At 44.0% G+C, this 20,050-nt stretch overlaps 1 protein-coding gene across 1 annotated transcript in view; it reads left to right on the plus strand.

Moving 5' to 3' along the window:
* The window catches only part of LOC308580787 (uncharacterized protein), a 59,179-nt gene extending 41,776 nt beyond the window's left edge, over positions 1-17,403 (plus strand). Inside the window, exons 2-3 of the mRNA XM_081182959.1 lie at positions 1,409-1,595; positions 11,606-17,403. Coding sequence (XP_081039085.1) covers positions 1,496-1,595; positions 11,606-12,996 — 1,491 coding nt within the window. The 5' untranslated portion in view covers positions 1,409-1,495 and the 3' untranslated portion in view covers positions 12,997-17,403. The remainder of the gene's footprint in view (positions 1-1,408; positions 1,596-11,605) is intronic.
* Positions 17,404-20,050: the final 2,647 nt, after the last annotated feature.

Here is a 20,050-nt window from a genome sequence, read left to right on the forward strand (position 1 = left end):
AAGGGGGCGGGGGAGGGAGAGAGATGTTTCCTCCTGCAGGGATCTGGTGCAAAGGGAGTTGCAGGGAAGGAGAGGGGAGAGGGGTGGGCATTGCTGGCCAGGATCGCCTTTATAAAAGTATTAACTTTAATTTTAATATCTATACCCCAGCAGAAGGCCCCTCGGAGGAGGACCTTATCTTTAGGCAACAGGCGAAAGCCTTGCTCTTCTCCCAGGGGTTTGGCTCATTAAACAATCTATAGACTTCACAACTGAATTGGGGGGGGGGTGTTTTTATTTCTTACTCTGCTATGCATCTCTGTGTTTTTCTCTTGTAAGCTGCCCTGTGATCTTTGGAGGAAGGGCAGAATAGAAATGTGAAGAATAGCTGTAAAAATAGGAAGCCCTCTTGCGTTCAAGGGGGGGGGTTGGGACAAAGTCATTGATCAGCATGCATAACAGGTTGGGCTTAGGAGGGAATAATACTAATAAGAATAAGAGTAAAATAAAAATAAATAATTCATTGCTTGCCCCCTGCCCATCTGACTGTGTTGCCTCAGCCACTGGGCGATTTCCATCAAAAACACCAAAAAATTTAAAACATCGAAAAATTTCCTGTACAGGGCTGCCATCATAAGACTACTGTTTTGTAGAAATGGCCCTCAAATATAAAGAAATGCCCTCTTTAAGGAATTGCGTGGTGTAAACGTATATGTTGTCCTCTAGGTTCAAACACATAGTAAGAGCAAGCAGTGCTCCAAAGTGCTTCTCTTGTGAACTTGCCATCTAAGTTGTTTACTCCTGACCAAAGCTCCTGTTTCCCAAAAGGACTGGAGGGGGGGTCTCCTCACCACTTTTAACCCCCCCACTCCCACTGCATGGAAGGCGGAGGACGTGTTCATTCACAATCCCAGTAAACCATGAAGTGAACGAGGCGCTGCAGCTCCTTCCCCTCTCACTGGGCAGCAGAGGAGGAAAGGGATGGGTTTGAAGGCTCTTCCTGCCTCTCTCCCCTGAGCAACAAGAGCAAAGGGTGTTTGCAGGGCAGGAGGGCAGAGCAGGAGGCAGCGAAGGCAGAGGGAGCAGTGGGCAGATCCACCGCCTCTCCCAGGGGTCCTGATGCAAGCAAGGGGCTTCCTTCTTCTCCATGCAAGGGCCACCCATGTATTCAGAGCAGTCCTTTGCAGATGAACTCTTAAGTTCCATGGGATCTACTCTCAGGCCACTAATGTGCATACCGTGCCAGCCTTGGGAAGGGAGGTGGGGCAGGCAGGTGAAAGGAATTGCCAAAGGTGTTTGAAAATGGGTGGGGGCTTTTGGGAAGGGGGTGCCCAATTGGGGCTTCTCCAGGGGCAGCAGAATGTCTTCGGCAGGAGAATCCCTGCAGGGGCTCTCAGACTCCCTTGGCTTCTTCTTCCCTCCCTCCCAGGAAGCTGCAACTTGCTCTGGCTTCTGCGCTCCTCAGGAAGCTGAAGCTGCAAACCTAGCTGAGACTGAACCTGCAACCCTGGCCAGGATGGAAGGAGGAAGATGGACGGTTGACCTGGTCAGGCTGTCTCCTGCATCCCTCCCCACAACCTCTGAGCATTCCCTCCCAGGACCCTTGGAGAAATCTGGTGAGTTCCAAGGGAGAGGAGATGGGGACAGGGATAGATGGATGGTGGAGGGAGAAAGAGGAAAAGATGGAGAGGAGACAAATGGAAGGAAGTTCCTGACAGGAAGAAGGAAGGGGTGAGGCCTTCTCCAAAGCAGCTCTTTGTTTCTTGAATCCCTTTCATAAAGTAGTGGGGGCAGATTTTCTCCTTCCAGGATTTTAAATCTTAGGAGTTACAGTGGTACCTCGGTTCTCAAATTTAATCTGTTCTGGAAGTCTTCCAAAACCAAAGCGTTCCAAAACCAAGGCGTGCTGTCCCGTAGAAAGTAATGCAAAATGGATTAATCCATTCCAGACTTTTAAAAACAACCCCTAAAACAGCAATTTTACATGAATTTTACTATCTAACAAGAAAGCAATAATCAATGTTCTGTACCATAAAATAAATAAGACAGTATTGTAGATGATAAAAATTAAAATTATATATTTTTTCATACCTGCATTGATAGTCATTGTTTGTATGGGGAGCTTTTATCCCTTTCCACAGTCAATCAATCAAGCATAAAACAAAAAACTAAGCCTCAGTCAAAAATGAAAAAGCCACACAAACAAAAATGCAAAAAATAGGAAAAACTAAAGCTGCAAATGTCACCTCAGAACACTGCAACCAGAAATGGCTTGAATATTGATTGGGGGGGGGGCTTAAATTAGCTGTCCAAGGGAACGAATGGGATGAAAAAAACCTTGATTACGATGGAGACGACTTAAATTAGCTGTTCAAGGCTAAAACGGAATGAAAAAAAGCCTTAATTAGGATGGGGGGCACTTAAATTTGCTGCGCAACAGTAAAAATGGAGCTCAGGAGCACGTTCGGTTTCCGGGGCAAACTTCAAAAACAGGAACACCTATTTCTGGGTTTGCAAATGATGAATCAACAGAAGCATAGTCAATCTATGGGCTTCCCCTTTTTTTGAAATATTTTTATTGGTTTTTACAAATACAAGTTTACATCAAAAACATTTGATATAATGTTTTTATAGCATTTTAAATGACAGATCCCGAGGTTTTTGCAAACCATGAAGTTCTTTCGTGCAATGGATCTCATGTTTTCCAGCGATATTGAGCAGGGAGTGGTGCGCAGACAGCTAATGGCTTGCAAGCAGGGGAGCCGATCTGTCCGTGAGTACTGGACTGAGTTCACCATGCTGGTTCACAGATTGGGGTGGGACTTATCGGCGCAACCCATTCAAATGCTATTTGAAGAAGGCCTAGCTTCCGCTGTGAAAGACGAACCCTCCCGGGGTCCCAGGGCAGATTCTATGGATCAGCTGACCAAATCAGCGCTGACCATAGGAGCGCGCCAGGAGGTGAGAGCTTTGGAGAGGCGGGAAGGGAAGGAAGGGTTAACGTTTGAAGGAGTTCCGCATTCCAGACATTCCAGAGACAACTTTCCCGCCGGCAGAGCCGATGGAAATCGGAACAGCGCGCGCGCGCGCAGTTTCAAAGCCCAGGGAGGGGGAAAAGAAGGAGGGAAAAGGCGCCCGGAAATGCTATCTCTGCCAACAGCCAGGTCACTTTGCCAGAGTCTGCCCCCAGAGGAAGGAATGGCAAGGGATGGTGGGAGCTGTTGAGGGAAGAGAGGAGGAAAAACCGGAGCAAGTAAAAGCCAACGCCTGGTTGCCACCGTTGAGGCACAGCAGCCAGGCCAAAGAGCAGTGAAAGTGCCCACGCCAGAACCTCCTAAACCTGCCCTAGTGATAGAAGTGTCGCTAGAGCTGCAAAATGGACACCCCCTAAAGATAAAGGCACTGTTGGACTCAGGCAGCTCCTGCAATTTCATGAGCAAAGAGTTTGCAGCTGAACACCAGATACAGACTATCCCTTTAAGCAACCCCCTGCAGGTGACCACCATCGATGGCAGGGAGTTGTTGAGAGGAGAAGTTAGCTTGCAGACCGTCCCAATGATAATGAAGGTGGCAAGGCACACCGAACTGATAGCGTTTAATGTGGCCACCTTAGGAGGAGCTCCTATTATTTGGGGGATGAGCTGGCTAGCGTTACATGATCCGCTGGTGGGCTGGCATCAGAGAGTGGTTTCCTTTGGTTCAGCACATTGCTTAGAACACTGCAAAGGGGGAAAGGGCTCAGCAGGGGCCCAAGCCACCCTCGCAGGGACGGAAGTAATGGAGAAAGTGAAGGTACCACCACAATACGCAGATCTCAGCGACGTGTTCAGCGAGAAGGAAGCTGACCAACTACCCCCGCATAGACCCTTTGACTGTCAAATCAATTTACTCCCTGGGGCACAGCTTCCTGTAGGCAAGTTGTACGCCATGTCACACAGAGAAATGCAGGAGCTAAGAGAGTTCATTGACAAGAACCTGAAGAGAGGTTTCATCAGAGAGTCCAGAGCGGTGGGAGGTAGCCCAGTGTTTTTTGTGGATAAAAAAAACACGGACAAGCCTAGACTTGTGTGTGACTTTAGGGGGTTAAACGCAGTGTCTGAACCATTGGCCTTCCCTATGCCCAGGATTGACGACATTTTGACCAGGGTGCGGAAGGGAAAGATTTTTACAAAGCTGGACCTAAGGGGGGCGTACAACCTGATACGTATAAGGAAAGGGGATGAATGGAAAACCACCATGTTCACCCCTTTGGGGGCATTTGAATATCTCGTTATGCCTTTTGGCTTACAAGCAGGCTCGGCGTGCTTTCAATCGTTTATGAACCACGTACTGGGGCCTTTGCTTTACAAGAATTGTGTGGCCTTCCTAGATGACGTGTTGGTGTATTCTGAAAATGAGGAGCAGCATGTGAGAGACGTCAGAGAAGTGTTGAGCAGGCTGCAAGCCAACCGGCTGTGAGTGAAACTGGAGAAGTGTCAGTTTCATACCAAGGAGGTGGAGTTCCTGAGGTACTGCCTGTCAGACAAGGGATTGGCCATGGATCCAGGCAAGGTCCAGGCAGTGCTGGAATGGAAAACACCCAAAACCAAGAAGGATGTGCAGAGGTTCCTAGGGTTTGGGAACTTTTATCGTAAGTTCATCCGAAACTTTGCCCACCTGACGGCGCCCATTACGGACTGTCTCAGCAGTAAGAAGAAATTCGTTTGGACTGAGGAGGCGGAGCGAGCTTTTGAGGAACTAAAAAGGGCCTTCGCCTCTGAAGAACAACTTCTGTATGTGGATTTACAAAAAAAGATGAGAGTCGAAACAGACGCATCAGCCAGAGCCATAGGGGCGGTGCTTCTTCTGCAGCCAGGAAAGGAGGAGTCAGAGTGGAGACCGTGTGCCTTTTTTTCGCGAAAGCTGAACAAATCCGAGAGGAACTATACGGTGTATGACCGAGAACTACTTGCCATTCATGAGGCTTTCCGGAGATGGAGGCACCTGCTAATTGGCGCACAACATAAGGTGCAAATGTGCACTGACCACAAGAACCTAGAGTATTGGAGAACGGCACGAGTGCTCAACCAACGGCAGTTGAGATGGGCTCAGGAGTTCTCCAAATTTAACTTTGAGATTTGTTACGTGCCAGGCCCAGAGAACATTAGGGCGGACGCTCTCTCACGCAAACCTGAATATTTGGAGGGGGAGGGAGCACCCGAAGAAAGACATGTCATTCCAGAGGACCGCTGGGTGTGTGGAGCAGCATTGGTGGGGCAAAGAGAACTGGTAGAGGGAACGGAGAATGATGAATACGCCCAGGACAAACTCGGGGTCTCAGGAGGGAGGGAGATAGACCCGGAGGTTTTGAGGAGAGAAACGGGGCGTTGTATTACAAGGGAGCGTTATATATACCTGAAGGAGAGTTGAGGGGAAAGGTACTCAAGCAGCTGCACGATAGCCCCACAGCAGGGCATTTTGGGCAACACAAAACCATGTGGCTGGTTACCAGGGAATTTTGGTGGCCCAAGGTCAGGGAAGATGTGCGGGAGTATGTGAGAGGTTGTGACCAATGCCAGCGAGCCAAAGGGGAGAGGCGGGCACCGGCAGGGTTATTAGAACCGCTACCCACACCTGAAAGACCATGGGAAGCAGTGGCAATAGATTTCATGACTGATCTGCCAAAGGCCAGAGGGAAAACAGCCATCATGGTTGTGGTAGACCTGTTAACCAAAATGGCCCACTTCATAGCCTGCTCACATGCTGTCACGGCAGAAGAAACAGCTAAATTGTTTGTAGAAAATGTGTTTAGGTTGCATGGCGCCCCCTTGAGGGTGGTCTCAGACCGAGGGAAACAATTTACTTCCAGGTTCTGGAGGAAGCTCATGAGCTTGCTGCATGTAGAGGTCAATTTTTCAACTGCCCGGCATCCTGAAACCAACGGGCAGGCGGAAAGAGCCAATGGCATCCTCCAGCAATATTTGAGGTGTTATGTCAATGACAGGGAGAATGATTGGGTGGAGAAGCTGGCGTTGGCAGAATTTGCCTACAACAATGCGGAGAATGTGTCCACAGGGATGAGCCCCTTTTTGGCTAATTACGGGTGCCATCCCAGGGCTTTCCCAGGGGGGGAAGGGGAGAGATGGAGCGTTCCAGCTGCCGAACAGTTCGTAGAAGAAATGGAAGCGATCCATCGTCAGCTCCAACTGAACTTAGACTGGGCCAAGGAGGAATATAAGAGGCAGGCAGACAAAAACAGAAGAGAAGGTGAAACCATTAGGGTGGGGGATCAGGTGTGGCTGTCAACCCAAGGGTTACCATTCAAAGGGGGTTGTAAGAAGTTAAGACCCAAAAGATTGGGTCCATTTGAAGTCACGCAACAGGTCAACCCAGTGGCTTTCAGACTCCGGTTACCGAACCACATGAAGCTGCATCCAGTTTTCCACAGGTCGTTGCTGTCACCGTATAAAGGGGACAGAGAAGGGAGGGTCAATCGAGGACCAGCAATGGAGGAAAGGGAACACAGCTACCATGTAGCGGAGATCCTCGATTCCAGGTGGAAGGGAGATCAAGTAGAGTATTTGGTAATGTGGGAAGGGGAACCGGAGTCGGAAAACACCTGGGTCATGGCAGAGGATGTCAATGACGAGGTTTTAATAGAAACTTTTCATCAGAGGTTCCCACGTAAACCTCAGCCTGTAGCGAGGTTCCGGAGGGAATACTTTGCCACCACCGACGAAGAAGAGGAGTTGGAGGGGTTCACAGATTCCGAGGAGGAGGAGGATTCAGCGAGCCGGAAACGGCGACCGATGGAGGGAAATGTTCGAGACGTCTGAAGATGAAGAGGATTCGTTTTGGGGTTTTACCTCCTCACCGCCCAGAGGAGAGGGAACGGGAGGGGTTGAAGGGGGCCCTGGAGGGGAGGTGGATGTCAGGGAACTGCCATCGGAGGAACAGGTGGTGAAAGGGCTCACGGAGGCTGGGAGAGACTCGGCAGCGGAGGCAGGCACCAGCAGGGGGAGAGATGGGTCGCTGGTGGAAGGGCTCACGGAGGCTGGGAGAGACTCGGCAGCAGAGGCAGGCACCAGCAGGGGGAGAGATGGGTCGCTGGTGGAAGGGCTCACGGAGGCTGGGAGAGAGTCAGCAGCTGAAGCAGGAACCAGCAGAGGGAGAGGTGGATCTCTGAGGGAAAGTGAGCAAGAGGGAGGGCTCAGGGACACGTCCAGCGAGAACAGTGGGGAGGTATCAGAACCTCCCATAGGGAGACCCACTCCTCGCCGGAAACTGTCACGCCGTGAGTCCAGAAGACGTGTTTCTGTTAAGGAGGTTTTATGCTGGAAACGATTCCGAAAGCAACCACTGTCGGAATCTGCAAGCGACTAGAGCAGCCATGTCTGAGGGGCTCTGTCACAGACAGAAGTTTGTGGGCTTGAACAAACTCTGAGGGACTACTATTTTACGCACAAGCAGCTCATCATCCCATCACAACTATATATGTATCATAGTACCTTTTCCAGTGTTGCATCGCCAACAGACATCGCTATAATTTTTATTCGTTTTTGTTATTCTTTCAGGTGTTAAATACCATCTATGTTGTACTTTGAGGTAATTTTCTTTCAGTATATAACACATCGTGAATTTCATATCTTCTTTCCACAATTTTTCCCATTGTTTAAACATAATATTTTTCCCAATATCTTGCGCCCATTTAATCATTGATGCTTTAACCAATTCATCCTTTGTTTCCCACTCTAAGGTCAGATTATACAATTTAGATATATTATTTGATTTTTCTTGTATTAAATATTTATCAAATTTTGATATTTCTTTTTCAAATCCTAGCTTTTTGTCTTTCGCTAATCTATACTTAATTTGAATATATTGGAACCAATCACTAATATGAGCTTTAATTTCTGTATAATCCTTTAATTCCAATTCTCCGTTTTCTTCCTTTAATACTGTTTTATAGGTAACCCAATTTTATTTCATATTTAATTTTTTCACTGAGACAATTTCTGCTGGCGATGCCCACCAGGGAGTTTTCGGTTCTAGGAGTCTTTTATATTTCTCCCATATTTTATATATAGACTTTCTGACTATATGCCCTAGGAAGCCTTTATGTACTTTGACTTTTTCATCTATTAGATAGGCATGCCATCCAAATCTCGTCTCTACTCTGTCTAAATCCAATACATCCGAGTCATCTAATTTGATCCATTCTTTTAGCCAGGTCAGACCCACCGCATCATGATATAACTCCATGTCTGGGAGACCAAATCCTCCTCTCTCCTTCTTATCTATCATTATTTTGTGTTTTATTCTTGGCTTTTTCCCTGACCATACGAATTTAGCCAAATCTCTTTTCCAGTTATTAAAACATTTATCTCCTCCTAGTATTGAGATACTTTGAAATAAAAACATCATCCTTGGTAATATGTTCATCTTTATTACCGATATTTTCCCTAGTAAGGAAAGATTTAATTTCCCCCATACTTGCAAGTCATTTTTTATTTCATTCCATGTTTTCCCATAGTTCTCTATAGTGTTTGTTGTTAAATTTATTCCAAGATACCTTATTTTCTTTTTAATTTCCAATCCTGTAATTTATTGTAATTTCACTTTATCTTTTTCTTCCATATTTTTCACTAGTATTTTGCTTTCCCAAAGTTTAATTTGTATCCTGCTAATCTGCCATATTCGTTTATGCATTCCAATATTCTAGGTGTACATTGTAGGGGATTTTCTGTTGTGATCATAACATCATCTGCAAAGGCTCTTGTATCTTTTTTCACCAACTGCTATTCCTCTTATTTGGTTGTCCTGCCTTATTTTCTGTAATAGAACCTCTAATACTATTGTAAATAGCATTGGGGATAGGGGCATCCTTGTCTTGTGCCTTTAAAGATGTTGATTTCTTCTCCAAACTCTCCATTAATAATAATTTTTGCTTTCTGTTGGTCATATATTGCATTTATACCTTTTTGGAATTTTTCACCTAGACACAACTCTTTTAATAGTTTTTTCATGTCTATCTTAAAGATATTGTTTAGTTGATGGTACTGTAACCAGTCAGTTACAGCTTCCCTTATCTCTTCAAAATCTTTTTATTTCAGTTGGTTTTCAACTTCAGTTAAGAGCTCTCTATAAGTCGGCCAATTACTTCTCATATTCAATTTTTTTCAGAGATATTGCTTCCAAGGGGGAAAGCCACCAGTGTGTTTTTTACTCAAACAAATTTTTATACTTCTCCCATACCCTAAAAATTGATTTTCTTACTGTATGATTCTGAGAAGCTCTATGCACCTAGGCCTTTTCCTACCATAAATATCCATGCTATCCATAATTCATGTCCTTCCAGGTCTAAAATACAGTATCTGTGTTTTCCAATGTAATCCATTCCTGGTTCTAGCAGATACAGGATGCTTCATAATAAAGATTCAAATCCGGCAGGGTGAAACCACCTCTCTCTCTTACATCTGTTAATAATCTATTTTTTATCCTTGGTTTCTTCCCTTTCCAAATAAACCTAGATATATCTCCTTGCCATTTTTCAAAGCATCCTGCGTTGCCTATTGCCGGGACTGATTGGAATAAAAATAACATTTTTGGCATTACATTCATTTTTATTACTGATATTCTTCCCCAAAATGATAAATCCATTCTTCCCCATATCTCTAAAGCTCTTATTTCTTTCCACTCATTCTTGTAATTGTCTTTAAAAATATTAATATTCTTAGCTGTCAAACAAATCTCTCAGTATTTGACTTTGTTATGTATAACTAACTCTGTTTTCTGTTGTAATCCTTTTGGCCTTGCTCCATTGTGCTTTTTACCAAAAACATAGTCTTATTCTTGTTTAGTTTAAAGCCTCCGGCCTGCCCGAAGTCCTGTATCTTTTTTTACTACCTTTGGTGGAGTATTTATGGGATCCTTTACTGTAATTACAAGGTGAACTGCAGAAGCTTTTAATTTATATGCTTTATTTTCTACTGTTATTCCTGTAATTAATTTCTCCACTTTTTCTCTCTCACCAGGGCCTCTAATACCAAAATAAATAATAATGGTGATAGGGGATATCCTTGTCTTGTCCCCTTCGTTATTTTACACTTTTCTTTTATAACCTTATTAACAATCAGCATAGACTGTTGGTAAAAATAAATTGCATCAATTACTCTCCCAAATGCTTCCCCAAAATTCATTTTTTCTTTTATCTTTTTCATAAAAGCCCATGAAACATTATCAAAAGCCATTTCGGCATCAATAAACATTAAGACCGCTTTTTTCTCATTTCTTACTTCCAAATATTCAATAATATCAATTATATTCCTTATATTCTCCTTCATCTGACGTCCTCGTAGAAAGCCGGCCTGCTTGTCATGAATTTTTTCTGCTAAAACACCTTTCATTCTATTGCCCAAGATATGAGCAATACTCTAAATGGACTTCTATGGACTTCCATCCTACAGGAGTGATGGCCAACAACGTGGATAGCTTGAAAAAGAGGATTAGACTGAAAGCAGAGGAAGGCAGGGGGCTCTTGTACTCAAATCCTGCTTGCTGGTTTCCCGCAGGCATTTAGTTGACAACTGTGAGAACAGGATGCTGGACTACGTGGGCCTTTGCCCAAATGAGCAGGCTCTTCTTATGTTCTGATACAGGCATCCCCATACTTGGCCCTCAAGATGTTTTGGGACTACAACTCCCATCATCCCTGGCTAACAGGACCAATGGTCAGGGCTGATGGGAATTGTAGTCCCAAAACATCTGGAGGGCCAAGTTTGGGGATGCCTGTTCTAAGATATTGCAATATTTTTACAGTTACTTGTGGCACAGTAACATGAGAGTTTGACTTCTTAGTCATAGGAGAGACTGCTATGGACTTCCATCCTACAGGAGACAGTGATGGCCAACAACTTGGATAGCTTGAAAAAGAGGATTAGACTGATGTCTGTGCTCTGCCCTCACGGTCCTAGGCAAAAATGTTTCTTAATACTAGTTCCTGGAAAGCACAGGAAGTCAGAGAAGGCTCTTGTACTCCAATCCTGCTTGCTGGTTTCCCACAGGCATCTAGCTGGCCACTGTGAGAACAGGATGCTGGACTAGGTGGGCCTTTGCCCAATCGAGCAGAATCTTCTAATACAGGCATCCCCAAACTTGGCCCTCCAGATGCTTTGGGACTACAACTCCCATCATCCCTAGCTAACAGGACCAGTGGTCAGGGGTAATGGGAATTGTACTCCCAAAACATCTGGAGGGCCAAGTTTGGGGATCCTAATATATTGCAATATTTTAACAGTTACATGTGGCATAGTAAAACGAAAGTTTGACTTCTTAGTCATATGAGAGACTGCTACTTGAACCTGTGATCCTTTCCTCCCTGGACAAAGAGAAATACATAGATGTCTCTAAGAAGCCTATTCCACCACAGATTATAAAATAATGCAGTTTATTAAGTGTGAATGGAGTGATCATGTGTTGTTGCCATTATCTCATCTGCATTCCTAAAAGATTGGAAAATAGAACAGTGGAAAAAAGTGACAGTATTAAAATAGGAGAAGGTGCATACTTGGACTGGCGTGTGTTCAGTTCCTTTCTTGTCTTGAAAGTCTTAACAGGATTCTCTTCCCCCTCCCCCACTCCCAAACAGGTGAGGAAGATGATGGCCAGAATTCTATGGAGCCATCTGTGAATTCATTGGGAAGAACAAAGAAAAGGTTTAAATGCATGGAATGTGGGATGTTCTTTAGTCACAGTGGAAGACTGAGGACACATCAACGAATTCACACAGGGGAGAAACCATTTAAATGTACTGACTATCGAAAGAGCTTCAGGGACAATGGAACACTTAGACAACATCAACAAACTCACACGGGGGAGACACCATTTGAATGTATTGAATGTGGAAAGAGCTTCAGTAGAAGTGAACACCTTAGAATACACCAACGAACTCACACAGGGGAGAAACCATTTAACTGTATTGAATGTGGAAAGAGCTTCAGTCAAAATGGACACCTTAGAAGCCATCAACTAACTCACACGGGGGAGAAACCATTTAAATGTATTGAATGTGGAAAGAGCTTCAGTGGAAGTGGAAACCTTAGAGTACACCAACGAACTCACACGGGGGAGAAACTATTTGAATGTATAGAATGTGGAAAGAGCTTCAGTGGAAGTGGAAACCTTAGAGTACACCAACGAACTCACACGGGGGAGAAACCATTTAAATGTATTGAATGTGGAAAGAGCTTCAGTGGAAGTGGAGACCTTAGAAGACACCAACGAACTCACACGGGGGAGAAACCATTTGAATGTATAGAATGTGGAAATAGCTTCAGTAGAAGTGAACACCTTAGAATACACCAACGAACTCACACGGGGGAAAAACCATTTAAATGTATTGAATGTGGAAATAGCTTCAGTAGAAGTGAACACCTTAGAATACACCAACGAACTCACACGGGGGAGAAACCATTTAAATGTATTGAATGTGGAAATAGCTTCAGTAGAAGTGAACACCTTAGATTACACCAACGAACTCACACGGGGGAGAAACCATTTGAATGTATAGAATGTGGAAAGAGCTTCAGTGGAAGTGGAGACCTTAAAAAACATCAACGAACTCACACGGGGAAGAAACCATTTAAATGTATTGAATGTGGAAAGAGCTTCAGTGGAAGTGGAAACCTTAGAGTACACCAACGAACTCACACGGGGGAGAAACTATTTGAATGTATAGAATGTGGAAAGAGCTTCAGTGGAAGTGGAAACCTTAGAGTACACCAACGAACTCACACGGGGGAGAAACCATTTAAATGTATTGAATGTGGAAAGAGCTTCAGTGGAAGTGGAGACCTTAGAAGACACCAACGAACTCACACGGGGGAGAAACCATTTGAATGTATAGAATGTGGTAAGAGCTTCAGTCGAAATGGAAACCTTAGATTACACCAACGAACTCACACGGGGGAAAAACCATTTAAATGTATTGAATGTGGAAATAGCTTCAGTAGAAGTGAACACCTTAGAATACACCAATGAACTCACACGGGGGAGAAACCATTTAAATGTATTGAATGTGGAAATAGCTTCAGTAGAAGTGAACACCTTAGATTACACCAACGAACTCACACGGGGGAGAAACCATTTAAATGTATTGAATGTGGAAAGAGCTTCAGTGGAAGTGGACACCTTAGAAGACACCAACGAACTCACACGGGGGAGAAACCCTGTGCATGTATTGAATGTGGAAAGAGCTTCAGTCAACATGGATACCTTAGAATACATCAGCGAACTCACACAGGGGAGAAATCATTTAAATGTATTGAATGTGGAAAGAGCTTCAGTGGAAGTGGAGACCTTAGAACGCACCAACGAACTCACACGGGAGAAACCATTTAAATGTACTGAATATGGGAAAGAGCTTCCATCCATATAGACATCTTATAAGACACCAACTAACACATGGGGAAGAAACCATTTTAATGTATGGCATGTGGAAGGAGCTGCAGCAAAAGTAGAGCACTTAGAATACACCAACTAACTCATACAGGGGAGAAACCATTGGAATGTATTGAATGTGGAAAGAGCTTCAACAGGAAGGATAAACTTACATTACATTGGCGAACTCCCACAGGGGAGAAGCTTAAGTCAATATGGAAGCTTAGGAAACATCCGCTGACTCACATGGGGAAAACCAGATTTATGAAACGTGGAAAGAGCTTCAGAGGGAGTGAAGACCTTACTATCCATAAGAAAATTCACACAGGCAGGAAACCATATAAATGTATGGAGTTTTCCACTCAGGTTTCCCAGATTTCCTGGGATGTGAAGATGATTGTCAAGTCTCTGGATGTACAGAAAAGAACTTCAATAATAATAATAATATTTTTATTTGTACCACGCCCACCTGGCTGGATTTCCCCCGCCAATCTTGGTGGCTTCCAACAAAAAACCTGATTTCCTGGGAAGTGAAGATTATTGTCAAGTCTCTGGATGTACAGAAAAGAATTTGGCAGTGTTTGTTTTCAATAATAATAATAGCAACAGCAACAATAATAACAATAATATAATTTATGCCACACCCATCTGGCTGGCTTTCCCCTGCGGCACAGCCACTTGGTGGCTTCCAACAAAATATTGGAATACAATAGTCCTTCAGATATTAAAAGCTTCCCTAAACAGGGCAGCCTTCAGATGTCTTTTAAAGTCTGGTGGCTGTTTTTTCCTTTGACATCTGGTGGGAGGGTATTCCACAGGGAGGGCACCACTACCGAGAAGGCCTTCTGACTGGTTCCCTGTAAGTTCACTTCTCGCAGTGAGGCAACCGCCAGAAGGCTCTTGGTGCTGGACCTCCATGTCCAGGCAGAACGATGGGGGTGGAGACTCTACTTCAGGTATACTGGATTGAGGCCGTTTAGCGCTTTAAAGGTCAGCACCAACGCTTTGATTTGTGCTCAGAAATGCAATGGGAGCCTATGTTGGTTTTTCAATACCAGTGTTATGTGGTCTTGGCGGCTGCACCCCGTCACCAGTCTAGCTGCTGCATTCTTGATTAGTTGCAGTTTCCGGACCACTTACAAAGGTAGCCCCACGTAGAGCGCATTGCAGTAGTCCAAACAGGAGATAACTGGAGCATACACTACTCTGGCAAGACAGTCTGAGGGCAGATAGGGTCTTAGCCTGCGTACCAGATTGAGCTGGTAAACAGCTGCCCTGGACACAGAATTGACCTGCGCTTCTATTGACAGCTGCAAATCCAAAATGACTGTGCACCTGGTCCTTTAGGGGCACAGTTACCCCATTCAGGACCAGGGAGTTCTCCACACCTGCCTGCCTCCTGTCTCCGAAAAAAGGACCTCTACCTTGTCAGCATTCAACTTTAATATGTTAGCTGCCATCCATCCTCCAACCACCTCCAGACACTCACACAGGACCTTCATCATCTTCACTGGTTCTGATTTGAAAGAGAAGTAGAGCTGGGTATCCGCATACTGATGAACATCCAGCCCAAACCCCCTGATCTCTCCCAGCGGCTTCATGTAGAAATCTGAAAAGCATGGGGAGAGGACGGAACCCTGAGGCACCCCACAAGTGAGAGCTCAGGGGTCTGAACACTCATCTCCCAACACCACTTTCTGAACACGGCCCAGGAGGAAGGAGTGGAACCACTGTATAACAGTTCCTCCAGCTCCCAGCCCCTCTAGATGGTCCAAAAGGTTGTTATGGCCGATGGTGTCAAAAGCCTCTGAATGATCCAGCAGAACTAGGAAACAGCTCTCACTTTTGTCCCTAGCCCGCCGGAAATCATCGTGTCCAGGTCAGTTTCAGTCCCATGGTGAGGCCTGAATCCCAACTGGAAGGGATCCAAATGGTCCACATCTTCCAGGCGTCCCTGGAGTTGTTCAGCAACCACCCAGTCAATCACCTTGCCAAAGAATGGAAGATTTGAGACTGGGCGATAGTTGGCCATATTGGCTGGGTCTAAAGATTTTTTTTTAAAGAAGCACTTTAATACAGTGGTGCCTCGGATTACATACGCTTCAGGTTACAGACTTCGCTAACCCAGAAATATTACCTTGGGTTAAGAACTTTGCTTCAGGATGAGAACAGAAATTGTACAGCAGCAGCAGGAGGCCCGATTAGCTAAAGTGGTGCTTCAGGTTAAGAACAGTTTCACGTTAAGAACAGATCTCCAGAACGAATTAAGTTCTTAACCTGAGGTACCACTGTAACTGCCTCTTTCAGTGTGTCTGGGAAGGCTCCCTCACAGAGAGAAGCATTCACCACCCCACGGAGCCCATCGCCCAGCCCTTCCCGGCTAGCTTTTATGAGCCAGGATGGGCAAGGATCACGGAGACAGGTGGTTGGTTTGACTCATCTAAGCAGCCTGTCCACATCCTCGGACATAACAGATTGGAATCGATCCCACGCAACTTTACTAGACAGGACTCTAGCACTCACCAGCCCCCGCCCTGCTCCCACGGGGGAGTCTACCTCTCTTAATCTGAGTGACTTTATTTGCAAAAAAACTTTGCAAAATCATTGCAGGAGATCATGTGGCCTGTACTGGGCGCCATTGGAGAGATGGTTCCATTAAATTGCAAACCACCTGAAAGAGTCTCCTGCTGCTGTTTTCTGCAGATGCAGTAGAGGGGGTGAAGAAGGTTCTCTTCACCTTCACTATCGCCATTTGGTAGGCTCAACGTTGAGCTCTAACCCGTGTCCGGTCAGATTCAGAATGAGGTTTCTGCCACTGGCGCTCTAGCCATCTCGTTGCCCTCAGATCCTTGGAAAACCATGGGGCTGTCTGGTCTCCATGCAATCGGAGTGGGCTTTTTGGAGCCAGATACTTAATAGCCCTGGTTAACTCCACATTACAACAGGCCACTAGGGAATCAGCTGAAAGGCCATCAACATGGGATAAAACATCCCCTGCCACTCTCTGGAAACCATTTGGATCCATTAAGTGGCGTTGGCGGACCATCCAAATCGAACCCACCTCCCTGCAGAGGGGAAGGGTTGTGGAGAAGTCCAGTTGCACCAGGAAGTGATCTGAACATGGCACTTATTTAGTTTCGCTTTTACTTAGTGTCAGATCATCAACATCCATAGAGGAGAAAAACCAGGTCTAAGGCATTTCTGCGACTATAAGTTGGGCCAAACTTATTTAGGGACAGCCCATGGAGGCCATGCTTTCCACAAAGTCCCAATCGGCCCCTTGTAAGGTTGTGTCGGCGTGAATGTTAAAACCCCCCAGGACAACCAAATTAGGAGTCTCCAGGAGAACATCTGCCACAACATGAAGCAGCTTGGGCAGGGAATCCTTGGTGCAGCGGGGTGGTCGGTACACCAAAAGGAATCCTGTACTGCCCCTATTGTCCAACTTCAAGAATATGCACTCAGAGAACTGTGTCTTCCCAATAGGACGCCTGGTGCAAATTACTGACTTCCTACAAATCACTGCAAACCACCCACCCCTTTGCCCACATGACTTGGGTTGCTGTGCGTAAGAGAAACCTGGTGGACAAGCAGTGGCAAGGACAGGTCCACCTGCTTCATCCCACCAAGTCTCTGTTACACATGCCAGGTCAAGTTCTCCATCCACGATCAAGTCATGGATGGCAGTGGTCTTATGAATCATTGACCTGGCATTCCATAGCAGCACCTTCGGGTCATGTGGGTCTCCCTTGCTGATTCCAGTATCCATCCAAATGACACCAGACCCGGAGGCAGGGATAGTCCTCAAACTAAGATGGGTGGCAATACTATTTGATGACCCTCTTTTTTTCTTAATTTATACTTCGACATCACACAAACAAGCATTGAATAAAACGAACAAACAATAGAAAACAGAAGAAAATGCAAAAACTAAATTACAAGGATCTAAACATAATATGCAATCAAAAATGCAAAACATTATATTCTCTCCAAAAAAGGAAAAAGAACGGGGAAAAAACACCAAAAAAGAAGAAAGGGGGGGGGATGACTTCTTACTAACTCCATGTGGCTCTTTATTCTTCATATCACTAGTTGACTGTAATGATTAATTTTTTGGAGAATTATTCTAATTACCTGTGAGATTTTTATTCTAAATTAAGCCAAGTATGAATCTGGAAATCGGTTCTCTTCGTATAATTTATAAAGACTTCCCACTCTCTCCTTATTTTCTCATTAGAATAACTTCTTATTAAACCTGTAAGTCTGGCTAATTCACGATATCCTTACAATTTAAGAACTCTTCCTTCTTTTGTTGGTGTTATGTTACTTCTCCAATTTTTAGCCATTACTATCCTGGCCGCCATTACGGCATACAATAATATTCTTTTGGCTTCTTTTGGGATGTCTGTTGTTCATAGAATCATAGAATCATAGAGTTGGAAGAGACCACAAGGGCCATCGAGTCCAACCCCCTGCCAAGCAGGAAACACCATCAGAGCACTCCTGACATATGGTTGTCAAGCCTCTGCTTAAAGACCTCCAAAGAAGGAGACTCCACCACACTCCTTGGCAGCAAATTCCACTGCCGAACAGCTCTTACTGTCAGGAAGTTCTTCCTAATGTTTAGGTGGAATCTTCTTTCTTGTAGTTTGGATCCATTGCTCCGTGTCCGCTTCTCTGGAGCAGCAGAAAACAACCTTTCTCCCTCCTCTATGTGACATCCTTTTATATATTTGAACATGGCTATCATATCACCCCTTAACCTCCTCTTCTCCAGGCTAAACATGCCCAGCTCCCTTAGCCGTTCCTCATAAGGCATCGTTTCCAGGCCTTTGACCATTTTGGTTGCCCTCCTCTGGACACGTTCCAGTTTGTCAGTGTCCTTCTTGAATTGTGGTGCCCAGAACTGGACACAGTACTCCAGGTGAGGTCTGACCAGAGCAGAAGACAGTGGCACTATTACTTCCCTTGATCTAGATGCTATACTCCTATTGATGCAGCCCAGAATTGCATTGGCTTTTTTAGCTGCTGCGTCACACTGTTGGCTCATGTCAAGTTTGTGGTCAACCAAGACTCCTAGATCCTTTTCACATGTACTGCTCTCAAGCCAGGTGTCACCCATCTTGTATTTGTGCCTCTCATTTTTTTTGCCCAAGTGCAATACTTTACATTTCTCCCTGTTAAAATTCATCTTGTTTGTTTTGGCCCAGTTCTCTAGTCTGTCAAGGTCGTTTTGAAGTGTGATCCTGTCCTCTGGGGTGTTAGCCACCCCTCCCAGTTTGGTGTCATCAAACTGTTAATAGGCCCCAAAAAACATTTCTTTAAGTTTGCACCTCCAACACTTTCCACTGGTGTTTTGGTACATTTTAGCCAATTTCGAGGGTTTAAGATACCATCTGTACATCATTTTTTTTAAAAAATATTTTATTGTATAACATGCTGTAAATCTTATGTCTCTTTTCCATAAGTTTCCCCAGTTTTCTAAATCAATTGAATGACCGATATCTTGTGCCCATTTGACCATGACATCTTTAAACTCTTTGTCTCTTAAGTGCCAGTTTAATAATAGTTTATACATTTGGATAAATTTTTATCATCATTTATAATCAATTTTTTGTCTATTTCAGATAATTTTGTATCAAATCCATTTACATTCTTGTCTTCCTCAAAAATTGCATTTAATTGATGGTATTGAAACCAGCCTATTTCTGTATGCCTTATTTTTTCATATTTTTTTCATTTGTAATCTATTATTTACTTCCTCTAAAAGATCTTTATATGTCAACCAATTTGAATCCATATTTTTTCTTTTTACTGCCTCTGCCTCCATTGGTGACAACCACCATGGGGTTTTTGGTTCTAATATTTTTTTGTTCCTTTCCCAAACTTCATATAAGGCTTTCCTAATAATGTGATTTAGGAATCCCTTGTGGATTTTTGCTTTATTATAACCCAGGTAGCCGTGCCACCCCACTATATTATCCCAGCCCTCAATATCCAATAATTTAGTATTCTTCAAGATCATCCATTCCTTGAGCTAGACCAGGCAGGCAACTTCATAGTAGATCCTAAAATCTGGCATTCCAAACCCTCCTTTGCTTTTGGTTTTTGTTAATAGTTTAAATTTAATTCTGGTTTTTTTGCCCGGCCAAATGTATTTTGCCAAATACCTGTGCCATTTTTAAAAACAATTTAAGCCATTAAGAACCGGAATTGATTGAAAAAGGAACTGCATTTTTGGTAAAACTACCATCTTGATTGTAGAAATTCTTCCCCACAACGTGAGTTTTAATTTACACCAGATTTCTAAGTCTTTCCTAATTTTGCTCCATACCTTAATATAATTGTCTTTCTATAAATTAATGTTTTTCATGGTTATCCAAATTCCTAAATACTTTGCTCTGTAATTTTAAGTCTATTTCTAACTTTACTTTTTCTTGTATATCTAATTTTTTTACCAGGAGTTTTTTTTTTTCTTTATTAATTTTGAATCGTGATAACTGTCCAAACGCCTTTCTTTTCCTTTCCTTTTATTATAATAATTTTTATTGATTTTCTTTCTTACAACAAATATCCATCACCATCACTAAATATTCCTATATCTCATCATAGTCTTTCAATTTTAACTTTCCTTCTTGTTCTATTAGTAATTCTC

Source organism: Podarcis bocagei (assembly GCF_964188305.1).
Source record: "Podarcis bocagei genome assembly, chromosome: 2".
Lineage (NCBI taxonomy): Eukaryota > Metazoa > Chordata > Lepidosauria > Squamata > Lacertidae > Podarcis > Podarcis bocagei.